The sequence below is a fragment of the Lytechinus pictus genome, chromosome 10, assembly GCF_037042905.1.
Source record: "Lytechinus pictus isolate F3 Inbred chromosome 10, Lp3.0, whole genome shotgun sequence".
Taxonomy (NCBI): domain Eukaryota; kingdom Metazoa; phylum Echinodermata; class Echinoidea; order Temnopleuroida; family Toxopneustidae; genus Lytechinus; species Lytechinus pictus.
In genome coordinates this window covers 34,310,539-34,330,649 of record NC_087254.1, presented here as the reverse complement: position 1 = coordinate 34,330,649, position 20,111 = coordinate 34,310,539, and the positions used below count along the sequence as shown (strand labels likewise).

At 36.8% G+C, this 20,111-nt stretch overlaps 1 protein-coding gene across 2 annotated transcripts in view; it reads right to left on the bottom strand.

Annotated features, from left to right (window-relative positions):
• Positions 1-20,111, bottom strand: part of LOC129270538 (fibropellin-1-like) — a 47,917-nt gene that overhangs the window by 14,751 nt on the left and 13,055 nt on the right. For both annotated transcript variants that reach the window (XM_064105921.1, XM_064105922.1), the window contains exons 6-13: positions 18,722-19,156; positions 16,931-17,347; positions 13,598-14,020; positions 7,671-8,081; positions 3,930-4,337; positions 2,500-2,889; positions 640-753; positions 296-409 (exon numbers count right to left, since the gene is read on the bottom strand). In XM_064105921.1, coding sequence (XP_063961991.1) covers positions 296-409; positions 640-753; positions 2,500-2,889; positions 3,930-4,337; positions 7,671-8,081; positions 13,598-14,020; positions 16,931-17,347; positions 18,722-19,156 — 2,712 coding nt within the window. The remainder of the gene's footprint in view (positions 1-295; positions 410-639; positions 754-2,499; positions 2,890-3,929; positions 4,338-7,670; positions 8,082-13,597; positions 14,021-16,930; positions 17,348-18,721; positions 19,157-20,111) is intronic.

Here is a 20,111-nt window from a genome sequence, read left to right as displayed (position 1 = left end):
CGGGTCTAAGGTTTTGTGCCCGCAATATTTATAGGTGATTTGTCGTTATTTTTTCGCTTTGCTTGTTGCAAAGACTGAATCCAAAATATCTTGACTCAATACGACAATGCTCACAAGTTGATTTTTGTGTCACATGAATGTGTGGATATAACTTGCATTAACCTTCTTTTCGATTTGAGTAACATTATGCAGCTTCTATTCTGAATGAAGTATAGCGTTTAAACAATTTTACATACATACTCAATTGTTCGGCACTCTAACTTGTATTTTCATATTCGTTTAGTTTTGTTCTTACCAGTTTCACAGCGTATTCCAGTATATCCAGGAGCACATTGACACACATACGAGTTTACGCGGTCAAAACATGTTCCACCGTTAAGACAAGGGCCACTGGCACACTCGTTGATATCTGAAAAACAATTTGTATTTGCATGACAATTAAGATTTTACATGGCTCCTGACTGCAGATGTAAACATTGAAGGTAGGGGAAATAAACCTACCAAAAAAGAGTCTCTACTTTAACCAGTGTATCCATATATCATTTTTATTTACCCACCCCCCCCCCTCCCCAGCCCCTAATAAAATACATTGTTATCGCGTCTGATTGTAGTGTACAACGAAAAATCATCATAACTTACTTATCTGGCAGAAGACACCGGTATATCCTGGTCGACAGGAACAAGTATATCCATTGACCATGTCATTGCAAGTACCTCCGTTCAGACACGGACCACTGTCACACTCATCGATATCTTTATATCAAGCAAACAAAGAATGACGTTAAAAAAAAAAGAAGATCTTTTCTTTTCCATTTTAGAATGATATAGTGTGTAAGGCTTAAGGTGAGGAAAGAAGGGAATAAACTTTGCACCAATGGCTAGAGATAGCATGTAAATCTACATGTATATGGTTATGTTACTACGAACTGCTAAAGAAAGCAAAATAACTAAATTAAATTGCAATTACACTTTCTTGGTACAATTCATTAAAAAAATTGAGGCCGAACAGTTGTTTGGTAAAAGGCTAGGAATAGACATTTTTTAACGGAAATTTTACTTACATTGTAGATTAACCATTGAGTTAAATCTCAATGTTCCTTCTTTGAGTAAACCATATGTGTTACAACTAAGAAACATAAAATTAGTACAAAACAAGTAAAAAATAATACTGGGGGCATTATACATGTAAGGTATGCTACAATTCAATGTTCATTTGAGCAGAAAACCGCATATTACTTGAGTTGGGTATATTAAGTTTATTCAGAAGAATGGTTATAATTGCCTAGAAATTGAAAAACACTGTAAGGACAAGTCCACCCCAACTAAAATGCGAAAAATCCAACAGGCATGTAAAATAAGAAATTAATGATATTTTAAAGTTTCACTTAATTTGACAAAACAGTTATATGCATATCGTCATCCTGGTCATTGTGCGAATGAGGGATTGATGACGTCATCCAGTCACTATTCTTTTGCATTTCATTATATGAAAGATTAAATATTTTAGTTTTCTCCTGTCTGTCATGTGAAACAAGGATTCATTCCTCCCTGATAATGTGGTATTACCGATGTTTTAACATTTAATGGTTAGTCAAGTTGGTCAGTAATGTCAAATTTGTAAAATATGAAATATTACATAATTCAAACAATAAAAACAAAAAAAATAAAGTAAAAAAATAATATTGAGTGAGGAATGTCAACGACTTGCTAATTGGCATATCACTGAGTTGTGCATATATCAGTTTTTTTTTTTTATAATAATAAGCGAAACTTTCTTATTTTGTATCCGATGTTGAAATTTGTTTATTTCTTATATAAGCATATCGCTAAAGAAACATTTTACTTTTTGCATGGCATTGTTTACATCATTGCGATAGATTTGGCAAGGGATATTTGATTGATAAAATAATTTTTCAAGAAAAAAGAAAACAAGGAGAAAAAGCACTGGACATCGTGCCAATACAAAGAACTGCTTTATTTCACATGATCATCAAATGATTGTTTCCCCGGAATGAAATTATAAGGAGTACAGATATATGCACCAACACGAACGATTAAAGAAATTACCCCAAAAATCCATAAGGCATGTTTATTTGAAATGTGTTTCATTGTATGTTTTTCATAAATCAGTAAACACGTGGCTAAATCATCACACTTTACATTCTGCATCTTACCATTGCCTGGTTAACTTATTGAAAGCAGGTAAAATCGTAACAATTATAATAATAATGATGAAAGTAATAATAAAATGATAATAAATTCATTACCATTAATATAATTTGCATTAATACCCCTATTGTTATTAACATCATTATTATTATCATTATATAATAATATATAATAATGATGATCACAATAATAATGATAATAAACTACCCTCGTGCTTTGATCAATATTTGATTTTATATCATCCATTCTGTCGGGGAAAAAATACTAGAATTCCTTTGAAAATATTTTTCATTGATTGAATAATGGATTTATTAAAAGAAACCACCTCACCTGTACACGTAACCGGAGTACAAGCCATGAGGTCACCTGTCAGCTCAAAGTCTCCAGAATTCCGTGAAAGTTCGACGCATACGTAACTGAATTGGTCGCATGTTGGAGACGTTGTGAGGTCTACGAAATATTCCACGTTCATGAATGTGGTAGTTTGGCCAGAATTGATTGCCATAGAAGATATTGGAACATTGGAATCCAGCTCATACCTGGTACCACTTCCGGACTGGGAATTGCTAAGCCATGCTGTTAAGCCCCAAATGTTTGCTCCTGAAATGCTACCATAGTCGCTGCTGGCCGTAGCGAAGAGGTCCATGATGATGTTGTCGGCTTGACCATGGAAGACTTCAGCAGTATCCAAAGTGACTGAAAACTGACTGATATCCACGCCTATTTTCAAACGATGGTAAAAGAAAGTGGGCGAGAAGCGAGTAATAATTAAACGATTGTTTCCAAATTGTTTTAAGAAATTACTAATATCAACGATTTTTCTTAAATCTTACCGGCTCTATTACATGTATTATTGCGAATCTGTTTTTCTTTTCTATATATGAACCTTTTGTAAACACATACATTTCAGGCACTGGCTGTCATATGTGTATTGTTTTTTTTTTCTCAAATGAATAAACCATGATTGTTATCAGGGGTGATCTTTGACCATTAAACTTTTATTAATCATGATTTATGATTTGTAATGACGTTAATGATGGAGTCCAAAAACATGAAATACTCTCTGTAATCAGAAAGAGCGCTCACAATATTATAGTTTTTTTTCAGCTCACAGCATGTTTCAGCAAAAAATAATATGGGTAAGAAAGTGCTTTAACTCATGTCCTTAAATCAACAATTTAATACAATGATTGGGAATTTTGGCACAACGGGGCAAAACGAAATCAAAGCACATTAAATACGACGAAATCACAATAAACAGCTGAGAGGTAGTTGTCGAAGTTGAGCGAACCAAAATAGCAGTTTCGTCCTCTGCAAGTATGCCCTTTGTCCAGAGTCCAGGACAAAACTGCAGTATTGATACACAAATGTTCGACAAAGTTTTCTTGGTTGCTCTTTGTAAAAAAGGGCATTTGACAATGCATTTTCGATATTCTTATAAGTGCGTAATCTCCATTTTCACTCCGATGGCGAAATCGGCAATTGAAATATCTGCGCATGCGTAAACTGAAGTCAAGTTTTCACGACTATTTTTTTTTTGATCAGCGCTACGCTTACTGAAAAAGGCGACAATGGCCATAGCGTTCTGGTCATGTGGCGATACGTTCAATACGTCATTGCAAGCATGTCTTCATCAAAGAAATTGAAATTATTCCCAGGATGGGCGCGCTGTAGCACCCAATGGCACAGATACGGTTGTCAACGGTCGCAGAAGCGCCCATCGTCCATGAACACAGTGAACAAACAAATATTTGACTAACCTCTACAGTCGACCGCGGTACAATCGGTGATAGATGTAGGTTCCAAATTAAATTCCGGCATTGGGTTGTCTCCCTTTTCTACTACGACACAAATATAACCGAATTGGGAACACGTTGGACCGTTACTCGTGCTCAAGGTGTACCCTAGCCCGCTGATTGTAGTCGGTACTCCTGGTTGCAGAGTCGTGCCTGCTTGGCCTGTGCTCAAATTAATGACCTGTTCATCGTACCTGAAGCCGCTTCCGGCTGCATTAGAACTGGCAAATGCTGTCACTTTCCACAGTCCGTCACCACTTGCAACACTACTATCCGCAGAGGAAGTAAGTGAGATTGACAGATCAACATCATTGTTCTCTCCTTCTACCACATATGCGGGTGCAGTCAGAGATAATTCAACAAGCTCCACAGCTGAAAATTAAAAGAACAGGGTGAAACGGTTATCACAACGCTCCCTAGTTAAAGTTAATATAATACTAGAACTGAATACATTTTTTGATTTAATCTCAAAATTTCACACACAGCGCCTAAGTTATTCAATGTAATAATAATAGCCAATTTTTATATAGCCCTTTTCCCAGAACGGCTCATGATATATGCATTAATAATATATTCCATTACATTGAAGCAAACAGATGTAAGGTTTATTGATCTGTAATTAAATGAGTCGGTTTCGTCTCCTGTCTTGAATATCGGGATAATGTTAGTTCGACATCACTTTGGAATTTTACCGGTTGAGAGGGATAAATAAAACGTGCTTGTGAGTGCACGTGCTACTTCCTCTGCTGTTTCCATATGACCTAAGGTGATATTTCATCTGGACCTGTAGGTTTATATCGATAAATGGATTCCTTAATAACACATTTGATATTGTGTGAATTCAATATTTTCCCGACTCATCTCTAATAAGACACCATTTTATTATTTTTGTAGTAAGAAACGACATATTTCTCAACACCAGTCTTCTGGATAATTTCATATGTTGAGAGGGATGCTTGTGAGTGCTGCTGCTACTATCTCTGCTGTTTGCCATGCATATGACCCATCCTGCTTCGCTAAGAGAGGAGCATGGGTTTTTTTAGCTGCACTTAGTAACTTTTTAGAATATTTAAAAATGGCGCATACTCTACACCAGACCTGCCAAATATAGTACGACAATACACCAATCGGTGGACTGTACTTTATCATAAGAAGAAAAAGACCCAAGTTGATCTTCCATCCGGACCTGTAGGTTTGTCTCGATGAATGAGTTCCCCAAAATCAATTTGTTATATAAATGCAGTAGTTTCCTTTCTCAGCTTTCATAAGATCGTTTTATTTTTAATTCATTTTAGTTATAAATGACATGTGGGAATGTCTTGCCTCCTGAAATTCTTTTTTATGTGTTTGAAATATCGTCGGCATGTGGGTCAATATATCAACTATCCAGTTTGTTAACATGATTTCCAAGTGTAAGAATATATGTATCGGTGATTTAACGGCCGAGGATTGTCGGATATTATGTTCTTAATACAGGTGTAGGTCCTACTCGAATTTTTCAACATGTAAATTGAAATCCATGCCAGCATGCGCGGATGCCGAAATGTTCCTTGTATCGCGCCAGTCGACATACAGTGCCGTCAATAGGTTTCCCAGAGAGTATCATAACTACCGCGTGTAAGTGATTTTTACCTCCATGGAACTACCGTTCCATCTCTTTCCCAGAAAAAAAACTGGAAGATTTGGCGCGTAAATGTTCCCTCATAATGCGCAACTTAAAGGGATACTCCGGGCTACATATGGTATGATTCGAATAGGAGGAGTTGCAATACGACAAACATTAAATTAATACGGACAATTTCATCACAATTGTAATGGCCAATACTATATTATGACAGTTTAAAATTTTGCATTATTTACTTGAACAGTTCTCTCAATGTTTGTATGCATATGTAATCGGTGAGCTCATGATGTAATCTACCCTCTTATTCTTTTATTATAGGCATGATTGACTGCTAACATGCAAGAAATTCATTGCTGACACTGATTTTGTTACAAGGGGGATATGTTATCCACACATGTATGAAAATATGAAATAATCATTTGTTAAGAAAAACAGGAATAAGGAAAGTAGGGATATAGTAGCTCACCTGTTGCATATGGATAGAATTTTTCTTCATAAAATATTGCTAAAAATAAATAATAAAAAAATTATTTTCTATTAGATCATTTTCCTTGATAAAGTATAATTACTTTCAGCCAGGAGTAACCCTTTAACAGTTTAAGGTCTGTTAGAGAGGGTTCACATTGTTCCCTGAGCTGTAGTCATGTAGGTAACCTCCAATACAGAAAACATACTGGTTAGTGACCTCCAAATGGCGCCACTTCGCCGCGACCTTAGAGGCGAGTGCATCGCCTTGTGTGCGTTGGTGATCTGCAGCTGGTCCATATCTGACAACGCCGTTTAATCGTATTCCTATAGCCTCTGACGGAGGGCGCTTATTCCGGAGGGAGATCATGACGTCACATAGAGACTTTGACCGTATTCTGAACTCGAGTTTAAACCAAACCCTGATTTAAAGTTTTGTTTAAACAATGGAGAGCCAACTGGAACAAAAACCCATTGCAGTACACATTCAATTTATTTAACTCATTTGACACCCAAATGGTCATTAATTGTCTGGGAATGGTAACTGAAGTATTTTTATTCATCATGAACTTGAAGGCAAAATGAAAGAAAATAGTAAACATAAGAAATATACAATATAAACACAATTTTGGAATTTTGGGCTCCCCATAATTTTAGCAAAGAGTTAGACTATGGTCCAACTTAAACCTGACTTCAGAATACGGGCCATTATGTTTTACCATGGTATATCTCTCGAGACGAAAATTTTGGAGAGCAATGCGAATCGCCGTTCTGCGCAGGATAAACAATAAAACTAATAACCTTTATTTCTACGAGCAGGTGGTACTTACAAAACAATGACTCGCAAGGAATATTTCACTGAAGGTCATACATTGGGAATGTTTACGAGAGCCTGCATATCCAAAAAGAGCTTTCTTCCAAATACAGTGCGAGTCAGAAAAAAAACATTACATATCTCACAATTCCCAATTTAAAGAAAAAATATGTAACGCATGGTTATCATCAATGGCCCGAAAGAGTATCTTCTCCAGAACAATAGGATACCATATTCATTTGGACATATTTACGCTTGGATAATCAGGTGGTACTGTCTTTGCTGTAATGTAAAATTTGATTTGCGCAAAAAAAAGAATGGGTGCAATGAATGAATCCAGATATTAGTAATATCATAATCCTACATTAAAGGCAAAGGTCATTGCAATCCTCTTTCAATCAATTCAACTGGAGAGGTGATACTAAAAAGCGTTTATTAAACATTTTCAATGGTAATAATTGAAAAGATGCTTTGCAGTGGATTTTACTGCAACTCCTGAATCTTCATGCTTCATTAACATCTTGATTCATTGATTGTAGTAGCGCAAATCAAACTCTCATCATAAAAATAATACATACTGGATTACTGGTTATCAAAGCATAAATAAGAGCCTATACTAAATAATTATGTCAAATAATCTGGGAGAAAATACTCTTCCGTGCTATATACTATGATGGCTCATTTCTTTTTTAAATTGATAAATTCTTGAGGTGTTTATTTTTTTCTGACTCGCACAGTACAGTCTTTAATTTGAAAGCAAATCGTACAGTCTCAATTTTCTTTGCCCAAACGATGTACTTACCAGAGCAATCAACCGCAACGCAAGATACAGTACTGCCTGATGCCAACGTATAAGAGGGCTGTGGATTAGCCCCCCGTTGCAACTCGGTACAGATATGTGTGAATTGAGAACAATCAGGACCATCGGCCAGATTAAGAGGGTATACCAGTCCACTGATCGTAGCCTGTGAGTTATAAAACAGAGTTGTTCCTGCTTGCGCATCCGTAAGACCGATGTCTACTTCGTCAAAGCGAGTACCACTTCCATCAGCACTTGCGCTGGCAAAGACAGTTATCATCCAGAGTCCATCCCCAATTGCGGTACCGCTATTGGAACTGGGAGTGATGGTGATGGAGACGGGCACATTGTTGTTCAGGCCGTCACCTATCACTCCCGCAGAAACTGTTGTGGTAGTTGATGCAATTGAAACATCTGTTCGATACATGAGCAAACGAAGTATATGTGTTGATATCAATCTCTCTTGCTAAATTCCATACCATAATTACTGAACATCACGGTAGAATATCCGAACTATTGTTTTGTTTTCAATCAAAGGTGAATTATCGAATTCTAAGAAAAGAATTGTCTTTTGATTTTTTAGGATATAAATGGACAACTTATCACTTGCCCGAGACTTGAACGTCTGGTCATCCGGTAATGCTAATTAGATCAAGAGCATTAAGTTAAAATTGGCTTCAACATGGAAATTTATGGTAACAAGCTGATTCTTTTCAGGATAGGTCCAGGAATATGTCTAGAATAACATACAAAAAAAAAACATTTATTTAGTCTTCATTTAAGGAAGTCATCTTGGAATTTTGTGACATAATTGACCACTGACTGTCCTGTCTTGTCCTAATATACTATTTGACCCTTAAACTATAACCTAATGCTCTTTGCCTAAATACCGGAGGGAGGCTCCCCGAAAGCAGTTGGCAACCAAGGCCGCCAGTGCATGCAGGAAGAGTGCTCCAGCCACCGGAGGGTTAAAAGAGTGAATGCCTTCATCAGTCTTCTTTACTACCCATGATCTTTTATTTCTTTCCTTTTTTTCTTGAATTGTAAATACTGTACTCTAAAATATATATTTCGTTGATTTCTCTTTAGTATCATTCTTAAAATGAACTTGTCAAAGTAACAATTATGATGGTGAACAAGGATTACGTGCGACCTTCAAAAATGGTCAAAATCGAAGCTGCTGAAAACTGCTTATCTAATAAAAGAGAGCCAATGGAGTAAATTAGAAAGTCAAAAAGGGGCCTAAGCTTTCGATCCTAGCAGAATCTTCGTCGGAGGCAAAATGACAAACATATAAAGTGGAACAACCATAATATAGACCACAAACAAGCTACAGCAACACTAGAAACAAGGAGACAAAAGGGGCATTAGTGAGTAGAGAAGACCAATCAGGTTAGTGAAGGGGATGAAAGAAAAGGAGTAGGCAGACACAAAGGAAGGTTAGTGTAAGTAAGGCCAAGAGGGATTAAGATAATGAGGCAGGCAACATCAAACAGGATCTGGAACAAAACAGTAATAGAGGGATGAATAACTAGAGAATTAGTGAGAGGTGGGTCAAACAGGTTAAAAAGAAAGGCATAACAAACTGGTGCATAATAGTGGGGGGAAAAAAGGAAAAGAATGGGGAACAACTGATAATGTGCAAAAGACATATAAGTATATATGATAAAGCATTAAACAAACTAAGAGAAGAAGGTAAGTGTATCTAAAAGTGATATGTATATAAATATATCCAAAAAAGAAATGTATATGAAAAAAATATAAATACACATAAATACACATTTATTACAATATGCAAAACATCATTGGAAAGAAGATTTGACGAACAATTTGAATTGGATTTATTTAACGACAGGGACACTAGGGAAGGAAATAAACTAAGAACTTTTAGGCAATTCAAATTCAATATAAGACAAGAAAATTATTTATATTCAATACACAATGTCAATTTGAGAAAAAATATAACCAAGCTCCGACTGAGCGCTCATAATCTACCAATAGAAACAGGAAGGTACAAAAGACCGGAGAAGATACCACCTAACCTGAGATTTTGTGAAGATTGTAATTTGAATTTTGTCGGGGATGAGTTCCACATTATAATGAAATGTAACAAATATAAAGATTTGCGTAAAGATTTTTTTGAAAAGATAATAACCTTCAATATTAGGTTTACTGAAATGGAGTGCCAGGAAAAATTTATCTACATCATGAAATTGGAAACTGAAGCCTTGATTAAATTGTTTTGTTCTTTTATCCAAAACATAATTGCTATTAGGGGTGATTTCTAAGTACTAAAAATATCAACCGGTAAACACTTTGAAGTAATATATTCGCAATATTTTTACACAATGAATTTACATGTAATGCCATTCTTCTCATTCTTCCTCTCTTTCCCGCTCTCTCCATTTTCGAACTTCTTCCCTCTTTATTTCCCTTTCCTCTCTCACTTTCTTTATGTTTTCTTTATCTTTTCTTGGATATCAGTCTCTATATCCATTGTCAAAATATCTATCCGAATGATTCCTATGTTTATTGTGTATATTTGTATGTAATTTACAAGTTGTTTCTTTTTTCTTTTTTTTCTTTTTGACGAAATACTATTTTGTTTTTGTTTATTTGCTTATATTCCTTGCATTGTATATTTGTCTTGTATCATTTTGTACTTCTTGTTATGAACAAAATGCTGGCAATTGCCAGTGAAGTTCTAATAAATTCAATTCAATTCAATTCACATATGGTGTAACTGATATTGTAATCCGCTAGGTGTGACGGGAAAAAAACATAGGACTATACAGTAGGAAAAAAAAAACCTGTATATGTGAAAAAGAGGAAGCAAATTGCCTAAAAAGGTAAAAGCAAATATAAAAGAGAGGGGGTGTATTATGAAGAAACCATAGTATACATGTAAATAAGCAAATGTGGTAAATCTAAAAGAGGTGAGTGGAGAAAAAATATATATATATAATAATTATTATATCGCCTGAATAAGGAAGGAAAATTGGAGCTGAGCTTGTATGAGATATGGGGGGAAAGTAGAGGAAGAAACTATAATGTAACTATTCAAAAGAGCTTTGGGGAAAAATGATATGTATATATAAATTGAAAGTGGATAGGAAAGAATAATCAGTCGTTCCCCTCTTGGATGTTCAGGCCATGATGTTGGGTGGTGCGAACTGCGAAGTCGTCTCATCCAGAGCTTCTCTCTGCTAGTACGGACTGAGTCAGGACGGGTACCTAAAGATTCGATGCCCTGTAGCATCATGTCAGTGATGGAGTGGTTGGGGAGGTTAAAATGGCGGCCAACTGGAGTGTCCAGCTTTGCTGTGTTGACGGTGGATCTGTGCCCGTAGAATCGTCTCTTGAGTGTGGTCTTGGTTTCCCCTATGTATTGTACCCTACAAACTCTGCAAGTGATGAGATATACAACATTAGTGGTAGTGCATGTGATGTTGCCCTTGATTTGGTGAGATAGGCTGGTAGAGTTGCTGGTGAAAGTGTCGCCCTCGTGAAAGTGTATTTCACATATGATGCACCTGTTGCTGGTGCATTTGAAGGTGCCATGCTGTATGCATGGCATACAGCCACCAATGAATGGTTAGTGAGGGAGGGCACTTCAGCACGAACAATGAGGTCCCTGAGATTCGGTGGGCGTCGGTATGCTAGAAGGGGAGTATCGGGAACGGCCTGTTGGAGACGATCAGAAGTGTGTAAAATGTGGTGGTTATCACACAGGATTTTGCGGAGAGGGGGTAGATTGGGATGGAAGGTGGTCACAAGCGGTATTCTGTCGGTAGTCTCCTTGTCACTTTTTGGTTTGAGAACTTCAGATCTGGGGAGAGAACGAACTTTGTTAATTGCCAGTTGGACTGCCCTGGCCCCGTGGCCCCTGGCACAGAGATGTTTCTGCAAATTCCTGGCATGGAAGGAAAAATCAGGGTCCTCGGAGCAGATACGGCGAAGTCGGAGGACTTGACTGTAAGCGATGACGGTTTTGCAGTGACGGGGGTGGCAGCTGGATGAGTGGAGGTACTGGTGGGTATCTGTGGGTTTAGAGTATAGGGTAGTGGTGATACCGTTAGACTTTTTCTGGACTGTGACATCAAGGAAGTGGGTTTCCTGTTGGGAGAAATCAGAAGTGAATTTGATGGTCCTGTGGAAGGAATTGATGTGGTCAATGAATGTATGGAGGCTACCTTCATCCCTGGTCCAGATGAAGAAAATGTCGTCTATGTAACGCCACCAAATCCATGGGCGACAGGGGGCTGAATCTAACATCTGCTGTTCCAGCTTGGTCATGAAGAGACAGGCGAATGAAGGAGCCATCCGGGTGCCCATTGCTGTACCGAATATATGTAGGTAGTGCTTGCCTATGAATGTGAAGTTGTTTTTTGTTAGTACATGAGACATCAGAGATTTGATATCGGATATGGGGGGACTGGAATGGCCACTGGCGGCCAAGGCTTCACATGATGCTTGGATACCTTCGTCGTGGGGAATGCTGGTGTACAGTGAAGAAACATCGAAAGTGCCGATGATCGCAGTCTCGGGTATCTGGTCCTTGATGTCATTTAGTTTCCTGAGAAAGTCTGGAGTGTCGTGGATGTAAGAGGGTGCACGTGAGACAAGGGGCTTAATGTGGTAATCAACAAAAAGGGAGATGTTCTCTGTTGAGGAACCATTTCCTGAGAGGATGGGTCGACCGGGGTTGCCAGGTTTGTGGATCTTCGGGAGGAGATAGAAGCGGGCAGGTTTAGCATTAGTAGGGGAGAGAAATTTGTGGGCCTTCTCGGAGAGATGCTTGTGTTCTTTCATGTCATTCAGTGTTAATTGGATCTGTAGGGAGAAATTACCAGTAGGGTCAGAATCGAGGAGTGCATAGTGAGATCGATTATTGAGATGTTTCATGGCTTCATCGATGTACTGCTGGCGGTCCATAACAACGACGGCTGATCCTTTGTCTGCAGGCTTGATGATAATGTCGGACCTGTTTTTGAGTGATGAGAGAGCCTGGCGTTCTTCTCGAGGAAGGTTGTCATGTGCTCTGGTGTCGAGGGTATCTGTGGAGCGAACTTGGGATGAGACAGCTTGGATGTAAGTTATTCTTGGGTGGAATCCATGTGCTTTTATTGTAGAAGGGCTCGGGATCAGAAGGGGGTGCATCTAAAAAGAACTCTTTGAGACGTATCCTGCGATAGAATGTAGAGAGGTCTTGGCTGAGAGCTATCTGTTCAACTTCTGGTGGCGTGGGGCAAAACTTGAGACCTTTAGAGAGAAGAAAGGTTTCTGCTTGGGAGAGAGGGGAGGATGAGAGATTAACAACCAAATGGGGGGATGCATCATTGTTGTTGGTATGTCGTCTAAATCTGTTTGACCGTTGTCGCTTCTTTGTGAGGTTGCCTATTTTCTTGTTCCTGCGTTCAGTGAGGAGAGACCTGTGTTTAGAGAGATCAGATTCAATTTCATCATTATACTGAAGCCATTGGGTTTGGGTACAGCAAGAACGTAGTTCGTCTTCTAGGCTACTGATGTCAGCTGAAAAAGAATCAAGAGAAGCAATACACTGTTCAGAGAGGATGTTAATTAGTCGAACTGAAGCTCCATGTAAGGTCTAGTTCCATCGTTTGCGAAGTTCAGGTGTGAGCGTACCGAGACCAGGAGTGCAATGAAGTTGGAGGCCTGTGGGTATAATGCGATTGAGGGAATAAAATATGTAATTGTCCTGGTGAAAAGAGGTCTTGAGGGCCTTCAGCTTGATCTTCCTGAGCTGGTGAAATAATGGTCAAAAAATGGTCAAAATCGACCAACGTATTCAACAGGTATTGGTTATTATAATATTTAATCTACCAGAATTTACGTTCATATTGACAACGGTCACAAACTACTTATTCCTTTTAGTAGCTTTTATGCGAAAAAAAGTGTACATCTATTACCTCTGCACGTTATTGTATCACATGATGTCAAGACGTCGTCGGTAGGAGTTCCACTAAAAGAGAAGTCTGGGTTTGGTAACGGTGAGGTGGTTCTCTTGGCTATTGTAACACAGATAGAGGGTAGGCTGTCGCAGTTGACATTGCCGGATAGATCAACGTCAAAATTCAAGTTCGAAAATGTCGAAGTAGACCCAGGACTAACGCTTACTCCTCCTTGTCCTGCCAAATTCACATTGTAGTTTGACGTCAGAGAATTCGTTCCATCACTTCCAACAGCGACGAAACTCCAGAGATTGGTCCCACTGACCGCACCAGAGTTTGACGATGGATTCATCGAGAAGCCGAAGGTCACGGTCTGTCCAGACTCTCCTTCCAGCAAGTCGCCCGATGTGATGATAACTGATGTGTCGGCTATTTCCACTCCTGAAATAAAGATTATATTTATAGTAAGTACTCGGGTATCTCCAATTCTCAACAGAACATAATGTACTGCCATACTTTGGTAAAAAGGAAGCAAGCTACAAAAATATCATTTGTTGTAAATGAGCAATGTGTGTTCGTCATTTACACAGGCGTCAATGCAATTTAACAGCATATTTTCTTAAATATCTTTCCATATAACGATTATTTCTTCCCCAAATTTAGCTTGAACGTGCAACATACAAAGGGTGTTTCAGAAACAACAATAACCCAAATCTGACTGATGTGTCACTTGCTTCCTTTTGCCAAATTTGGGCAGTATAATAAGAACACACCAATTTTGATATGTATCTTAAATTCAAATGTTACTTTCAATGAAATATCTCCTCGATCATCATTATTGAAAGTATATGAATCACTGATGTTCAAAATTGTGTCCCGTTACTTAAAGCAATATATTAGTTTTCATCAATTTGAAATTGGTAATTAGCAGCATATTCTTCTTACTGTATTAAAAGAGTTACACGGGAAGTTCACTCCTACAAAAAGTTGATTTTAATAAAAACAAAAACTCACACAAATTTAATGCTGAAAATCTCTTCAAAATCGGATATCACTATTAACATTTAGACTTTTAAAAATCTCGCTTAATTTCACAGAACAGTTATATGCACAGCCTAGTTTAGATATAAAATATGATCGCTATACTGCTTCTAAATGATATATGAAAACTTTTTATAAGGTCATAACGTCAATAAGACTTTTCATTACAGTCGCATCTTTTTAAGTATATAGGATTTGACCTTATGACTGTCAAATGTCTTTCATATCTGATGAGGGGGGATAGATTAGGGGTGGTATTCTGAGACCATTTATCTCTAAAATATTAATTTCACCTTCAGAAATGAAATTGGTTTTCTGAGATCACTTTTTTATCTCTCAGATTAAATATGAAGTTGATCTGAGATGGATTTTGTTTTCTTGCATATGTAAAGATGATACGTGGCAGAGCAGCGCCTGCAGGTGTAGACATATCCATCGCGTATCTATTGGTACTCAGATGATGTCCTTGCGCCCATGTTACTTTGAAGAAAAAAAATCAAAATTAAATTAAGGTATGGGACTAGTTTGTCTCCGCATTGTCAAATATTTCTTGGTGAATTTGCTCCAAACATTTGCATGAAAATAAAGGAAAATGATACAACCATTGAGAGTAATACTTTATTTCTGTGTATTAATAATATGTTTCAAATGTCTTTTGTTGACTAAATATTGTATTAAGAAATAGTGTGCAACCAAATAGCAACCATATGAGTTGTATTCCGTATTGTTCATACAAAGGAATAAATTGGTTTTGAATTGATGAGGCACTTTTAAGACTATATAGAAAATTGAAACATCCTTCGAAAGGCATGAAGAAATATTATACTAGTATAATATTTCCCATCGAAATAAGGAGGTCTTGTTATGGGGCCTAATTTCTATTACGTCATTCTACGTGAACAAAGTTATGATTACATTCGTTTATACAGAAAAAAATATAAGTTTCTTTGATATCGAACGATTTTAAAATCGCATATTCACAAATCTAAGCTAAACATATCACTTTTGCAAGCTTTTATTAGATGATTGCAGGTTGCAGCTTTTTTTACCCATATCCGCATTGAGACCATATTTATATTTTCTGATATAGCAGCCATAGACGAACATAATGAACATAAAAATTTTAAAAAGTATAGGGCCTATAGCAGTAGTTTCCACCGAAATACTTATGTTCACATTATTTGTTTAATGGAATTTGTAATATTGGAAATCATGGAAAAGGTCGAACTTGGCACAAGTGCGTGTAATCGTATTACTCCTTTTACATCCTCTCGGTGAGTAGAGTAAGAAACCCAACTTCTGACGCTCGCGAATTAAATTTTTTCTAAAGAAAATACTATGGTAGTCAGTTGGTTGAGCTACGAATATTCAGAAAACTTGCAAAATGAATGTTGTAGGCTTGTAGCATATTGGTTTCCACTGATGTAAGATTTCGCAATATAGTATATTGTGTTTTGCAGCAAGAAGTGACAAATGTCAACTTTGCAAATATTCTTTAAAAATATAGTATTGAGTACTGGATGAATGTTAATGTTGACATGAATTGTTGATAATCAGGATGACAGCCAGCCTTCAAGAGAATAGTAGTCTCGAATTAATACCAAGTCTTGACTTTTATCTAGGGTAACTTACGAGAAAACCACCAATCAATTTTTACGAAAAATGTTCAATAACATGTGAACTTGCAGTGCTTCCCTAGTATACTCAGGTGACATTTAAACTAGCATGTTTACGTTTTTAAATCTCTATATAAAACAGATCACACAGTGACATGAATTGAAACTAAAATACCAGTAAGACTATTTGTGAGAGCCAGTTAAGAAACTTTGCTTATAAAGATATTAATCTAGTTTACAAAGAAAATCAAAACTTGTGCAGATACCGACTTATACTACAACTGCTATTGGATATGGATAAAAAAAATTAAACAATAAAAATCGTATGCGAAAGTTCGTGATATTGAATTGTTAAAAAATCTTTGTCAGAAAGTATAATTTAACATGCTTGAATTCATTTATATTATATCAGAGACCTATGGACAAATACTTAATGTAATTTTTATCCCTATACACCATGCTTGACAAGTGATTTAATATTACCAAAATGTGAAATAAATACAAATATTTCCCCTGAGCCGCCTTTTAATTTTGACATTGTGATTGTAAATGTTACCTATATTAAAATAGCAAATGTGTGAAATAAAACTTAAAAATTATATTTTATTATACAATTAATTTAAGTTTGAAAACTATTTTTTTAAAGGTATTTCAAGCTGTCCTTTTTCTAATAAAACACACTGAGTTATCTTACCTGTACACGTGATACTTGTGCAGGCTGTAAGAACATTATCATTTGGTATAGTTGTAAGGGTGAAGTCCGGTGATGCATCGACATTTTTAGCAGCAATGATGCAGATATATGGGATATCATCACAGGTGTATTGTCCAGACAGATCTACTTCAAAATTTAGACCATTGAATACTGCATCTTGGCCAGGATTAACTCCTACATTATAAGGTTGTGAAAACGTAAAGCTCAAAGCCCCGTTGCCGGATGTACTGGTAAGGGAGTCACTGCTGAAGAATCCAAGGGTCCATAGTCCAGTACCGCTAACAGCCCCACCGCCAGCATCGGATTGTAGATTGAAATTTGCTGTGACTGTCTGTGATAGTCCGTCTCTCAGGTTTCCTGATGTTATGGTCAGACTTGAGCCAATTATTTCAACACCTTGAATAACGACATAATGAGAGAGTGGTGATTATTGTATGAAGATATTATATTCATATGTGTGCTGTGTACATGTTTTATATATATGTACATATATATATATGTATATATGAACTCAAGATGATATAAAAACTCCGTATTGAAAGTACTTACACAATTTAGTGACATTTCTTTCCATGCGGAGTTTTTATTTCATCTTAGTTGAGTTTATTCTATAATGTCACTGACTCCGAACAGAACAAGATTTTGTCTACATATATATATATATATATATATATATATATATATATATATATATATATATATATATATATATATTATCTTCATTCATTTCTTTTACAACATATTTAAATACAGAGTTTCCAACACTGTTGTGCATGTATAATTTCTCATATATATAATAATAATTATTATTATTATTATTATTACTTATTACTTATACGGCTCTTTTCTCATAAGGCCCAAAGCGCTTACAATAAAAATACTTGAAATGAATCAAACAATGGTAAAGCTATGATACTGCGAAAGAAATGGGTTTTTAATGCCTTATTGAAATTTTCTATTGATGGAGACTGTCTTATCATAAGAGGCAAATCATTCCAGTATTTTGAAGCTGTCGCATTAAAAGTTTTATCACCGGCCAATGTACAAGGTAGTGAATATGTGAGACGAAGATGGTCACCAGCTGATCAATTACTTGTACAAAATATTTGGCAAATATGTTACTTAAATATCTTGTGAAATCAATAGGAATAGAGAACAATGGTTGTCGTAGCATTAACCACTGTTTCCCAAAGCTGTGCCTCCTTTTCTAATACTTTGCTGGGAATCGAATCCAAGCGCCCGGCATAAAACTTCTCCCACAGAAAAAAAAAATCGTGCCCGAATTGAAAGCATGATGCCTGAATGATCATTATCATTGTTTTGGCTATAATGTATTAAATAATATAACATATTAAACAAGATTTGTATACGTCTGGTGAGGTAAAACAAAATCAAAATGGTAATTGATTTCCTTCACAATTAGGTCACTATATCAGACATAAAGTCACATTTAAATTTCATGCACTCTCCAAACAAAAGATGATTAATCTTCGTCTACTTCAGAGTTTCGACGAGCTGAGCTATTAAACTTTTTTATCATTATTTTCAACTTGAGGGAATCTAAATGATTTTGCTCACGAACAGTCGTGTGTTAAGTTGCGCTAAATTTAGCGACATTTTTAAATATCACACCTGCAAAAGTGGGGGTCCCAGCGAAAAGCCGGGAAAACATTGCTCACACCTTTACTTTCACATTGCTTTTAACCCTAACCCTATAGGCCTGTATGAAAAACGATTGATATTTAAGGAAGCGTCACTGCCATATATCACCTCTGCATGTTACCGATGTGCAACCACGAAGAGATGTAGCATCTGGATCACCCAAGAGTTCGTATAAAGGATTAGGAGCTGGACCTCTGTCAAGTCGAGCGCAGAAATATTCCATATCAGAACAGAGGATGTTAGATGGCACAGGCACAGAATTAGCTGCAATAGAGGCGATCGTTGTAGTAAAGGGAGGATTCCAATTTGTAGCCTGTTGGGAAGCTGTAAGTTCAAGGGCGCTGCCACCGACTACCGTCGCCCCATTCGAAGCCGAGGAGAAGAAACCGTTGACCTGCCAGAGACCCGAACCTCCACTGATAGAGTATGTGTTTGTAGATGCAGGCGAAAATGCCAAATTGAAAGTTAATGACTGAGAAGTGAACCCCTCGCGCACAGCGCTTGAAAACACATTTGGTGTGGTGCTGTCCACAATGACGACGCCTGTTGGATAAAATAAATGTATTGATCATCATGATAAGTTCAAAACTCAAAGTCTAATTTCAACTAAAAAAACATTAAATGAAATACTTACGATGTAAAGAAGATGGCAATCATGCAAATGAAGTTCAGTACATAGGCCTATGATATGAAACTTACAGTGCGTCCCCAAAACAATGTCTGATGTACGGCTGAATATATTCCGAAATTGAATATTATTCTCAATTAAATGTCTAGAAATAGGAAGCTTATTTCATGTTGTAACTTCTTTTAAAAAAAGATTCATTGGTCTCGCTTCAGTGGTTTTGAATGTATAAAAATTGTGCTTTTCGGGTCATTCTTAGTTTGCTGTATGTTCTGCAATAACGAGCATGTCACCCCCCCCCTTTAATCATCCAGAATCTGACCAGGTAATTCCCTGATCTGACCAGGGCTCATCAAATCGCACCCTTAAGTATGTTCAGAAGGGCAACAGCAGTGTTTGACAGACCATTTAAATTTGATAATTAGAAATGCACCCTGATGGAGCCAACAGGTCATGACTGCTTCATGCCTAGTTCCAACAAATGCATTTTCATTTTCATTATTAGTTTTGTTTGTAGGTTACTGAGGTCAAGTTCAATTGTTGTTTAAATGAAATAAATAAGTTATGTTTAATATCGCTAAGGGTGATACACTTGGTTTTTGCCTTCATTGTATAGCTTTTAGTATTCATTCATCATATAAATTTTCTTTCGGGTTTGTGCGCTGATTCCCCTGTAATTTGTCAAACAAACTTCATTCTTGATTTTTTTTTTGCCCTTCTGAACATGCTCAAATTTATGATAACATGTTCCTGGATAGATCATGGAAATGTCCCTGCTCAGATCCTGGATGTACAAATGGGAGTTAACATGGTAAGCACAATGCAGGAATACAGTATTCCGAACTTGGAATGGGCTGAAATGCACCACTGTCA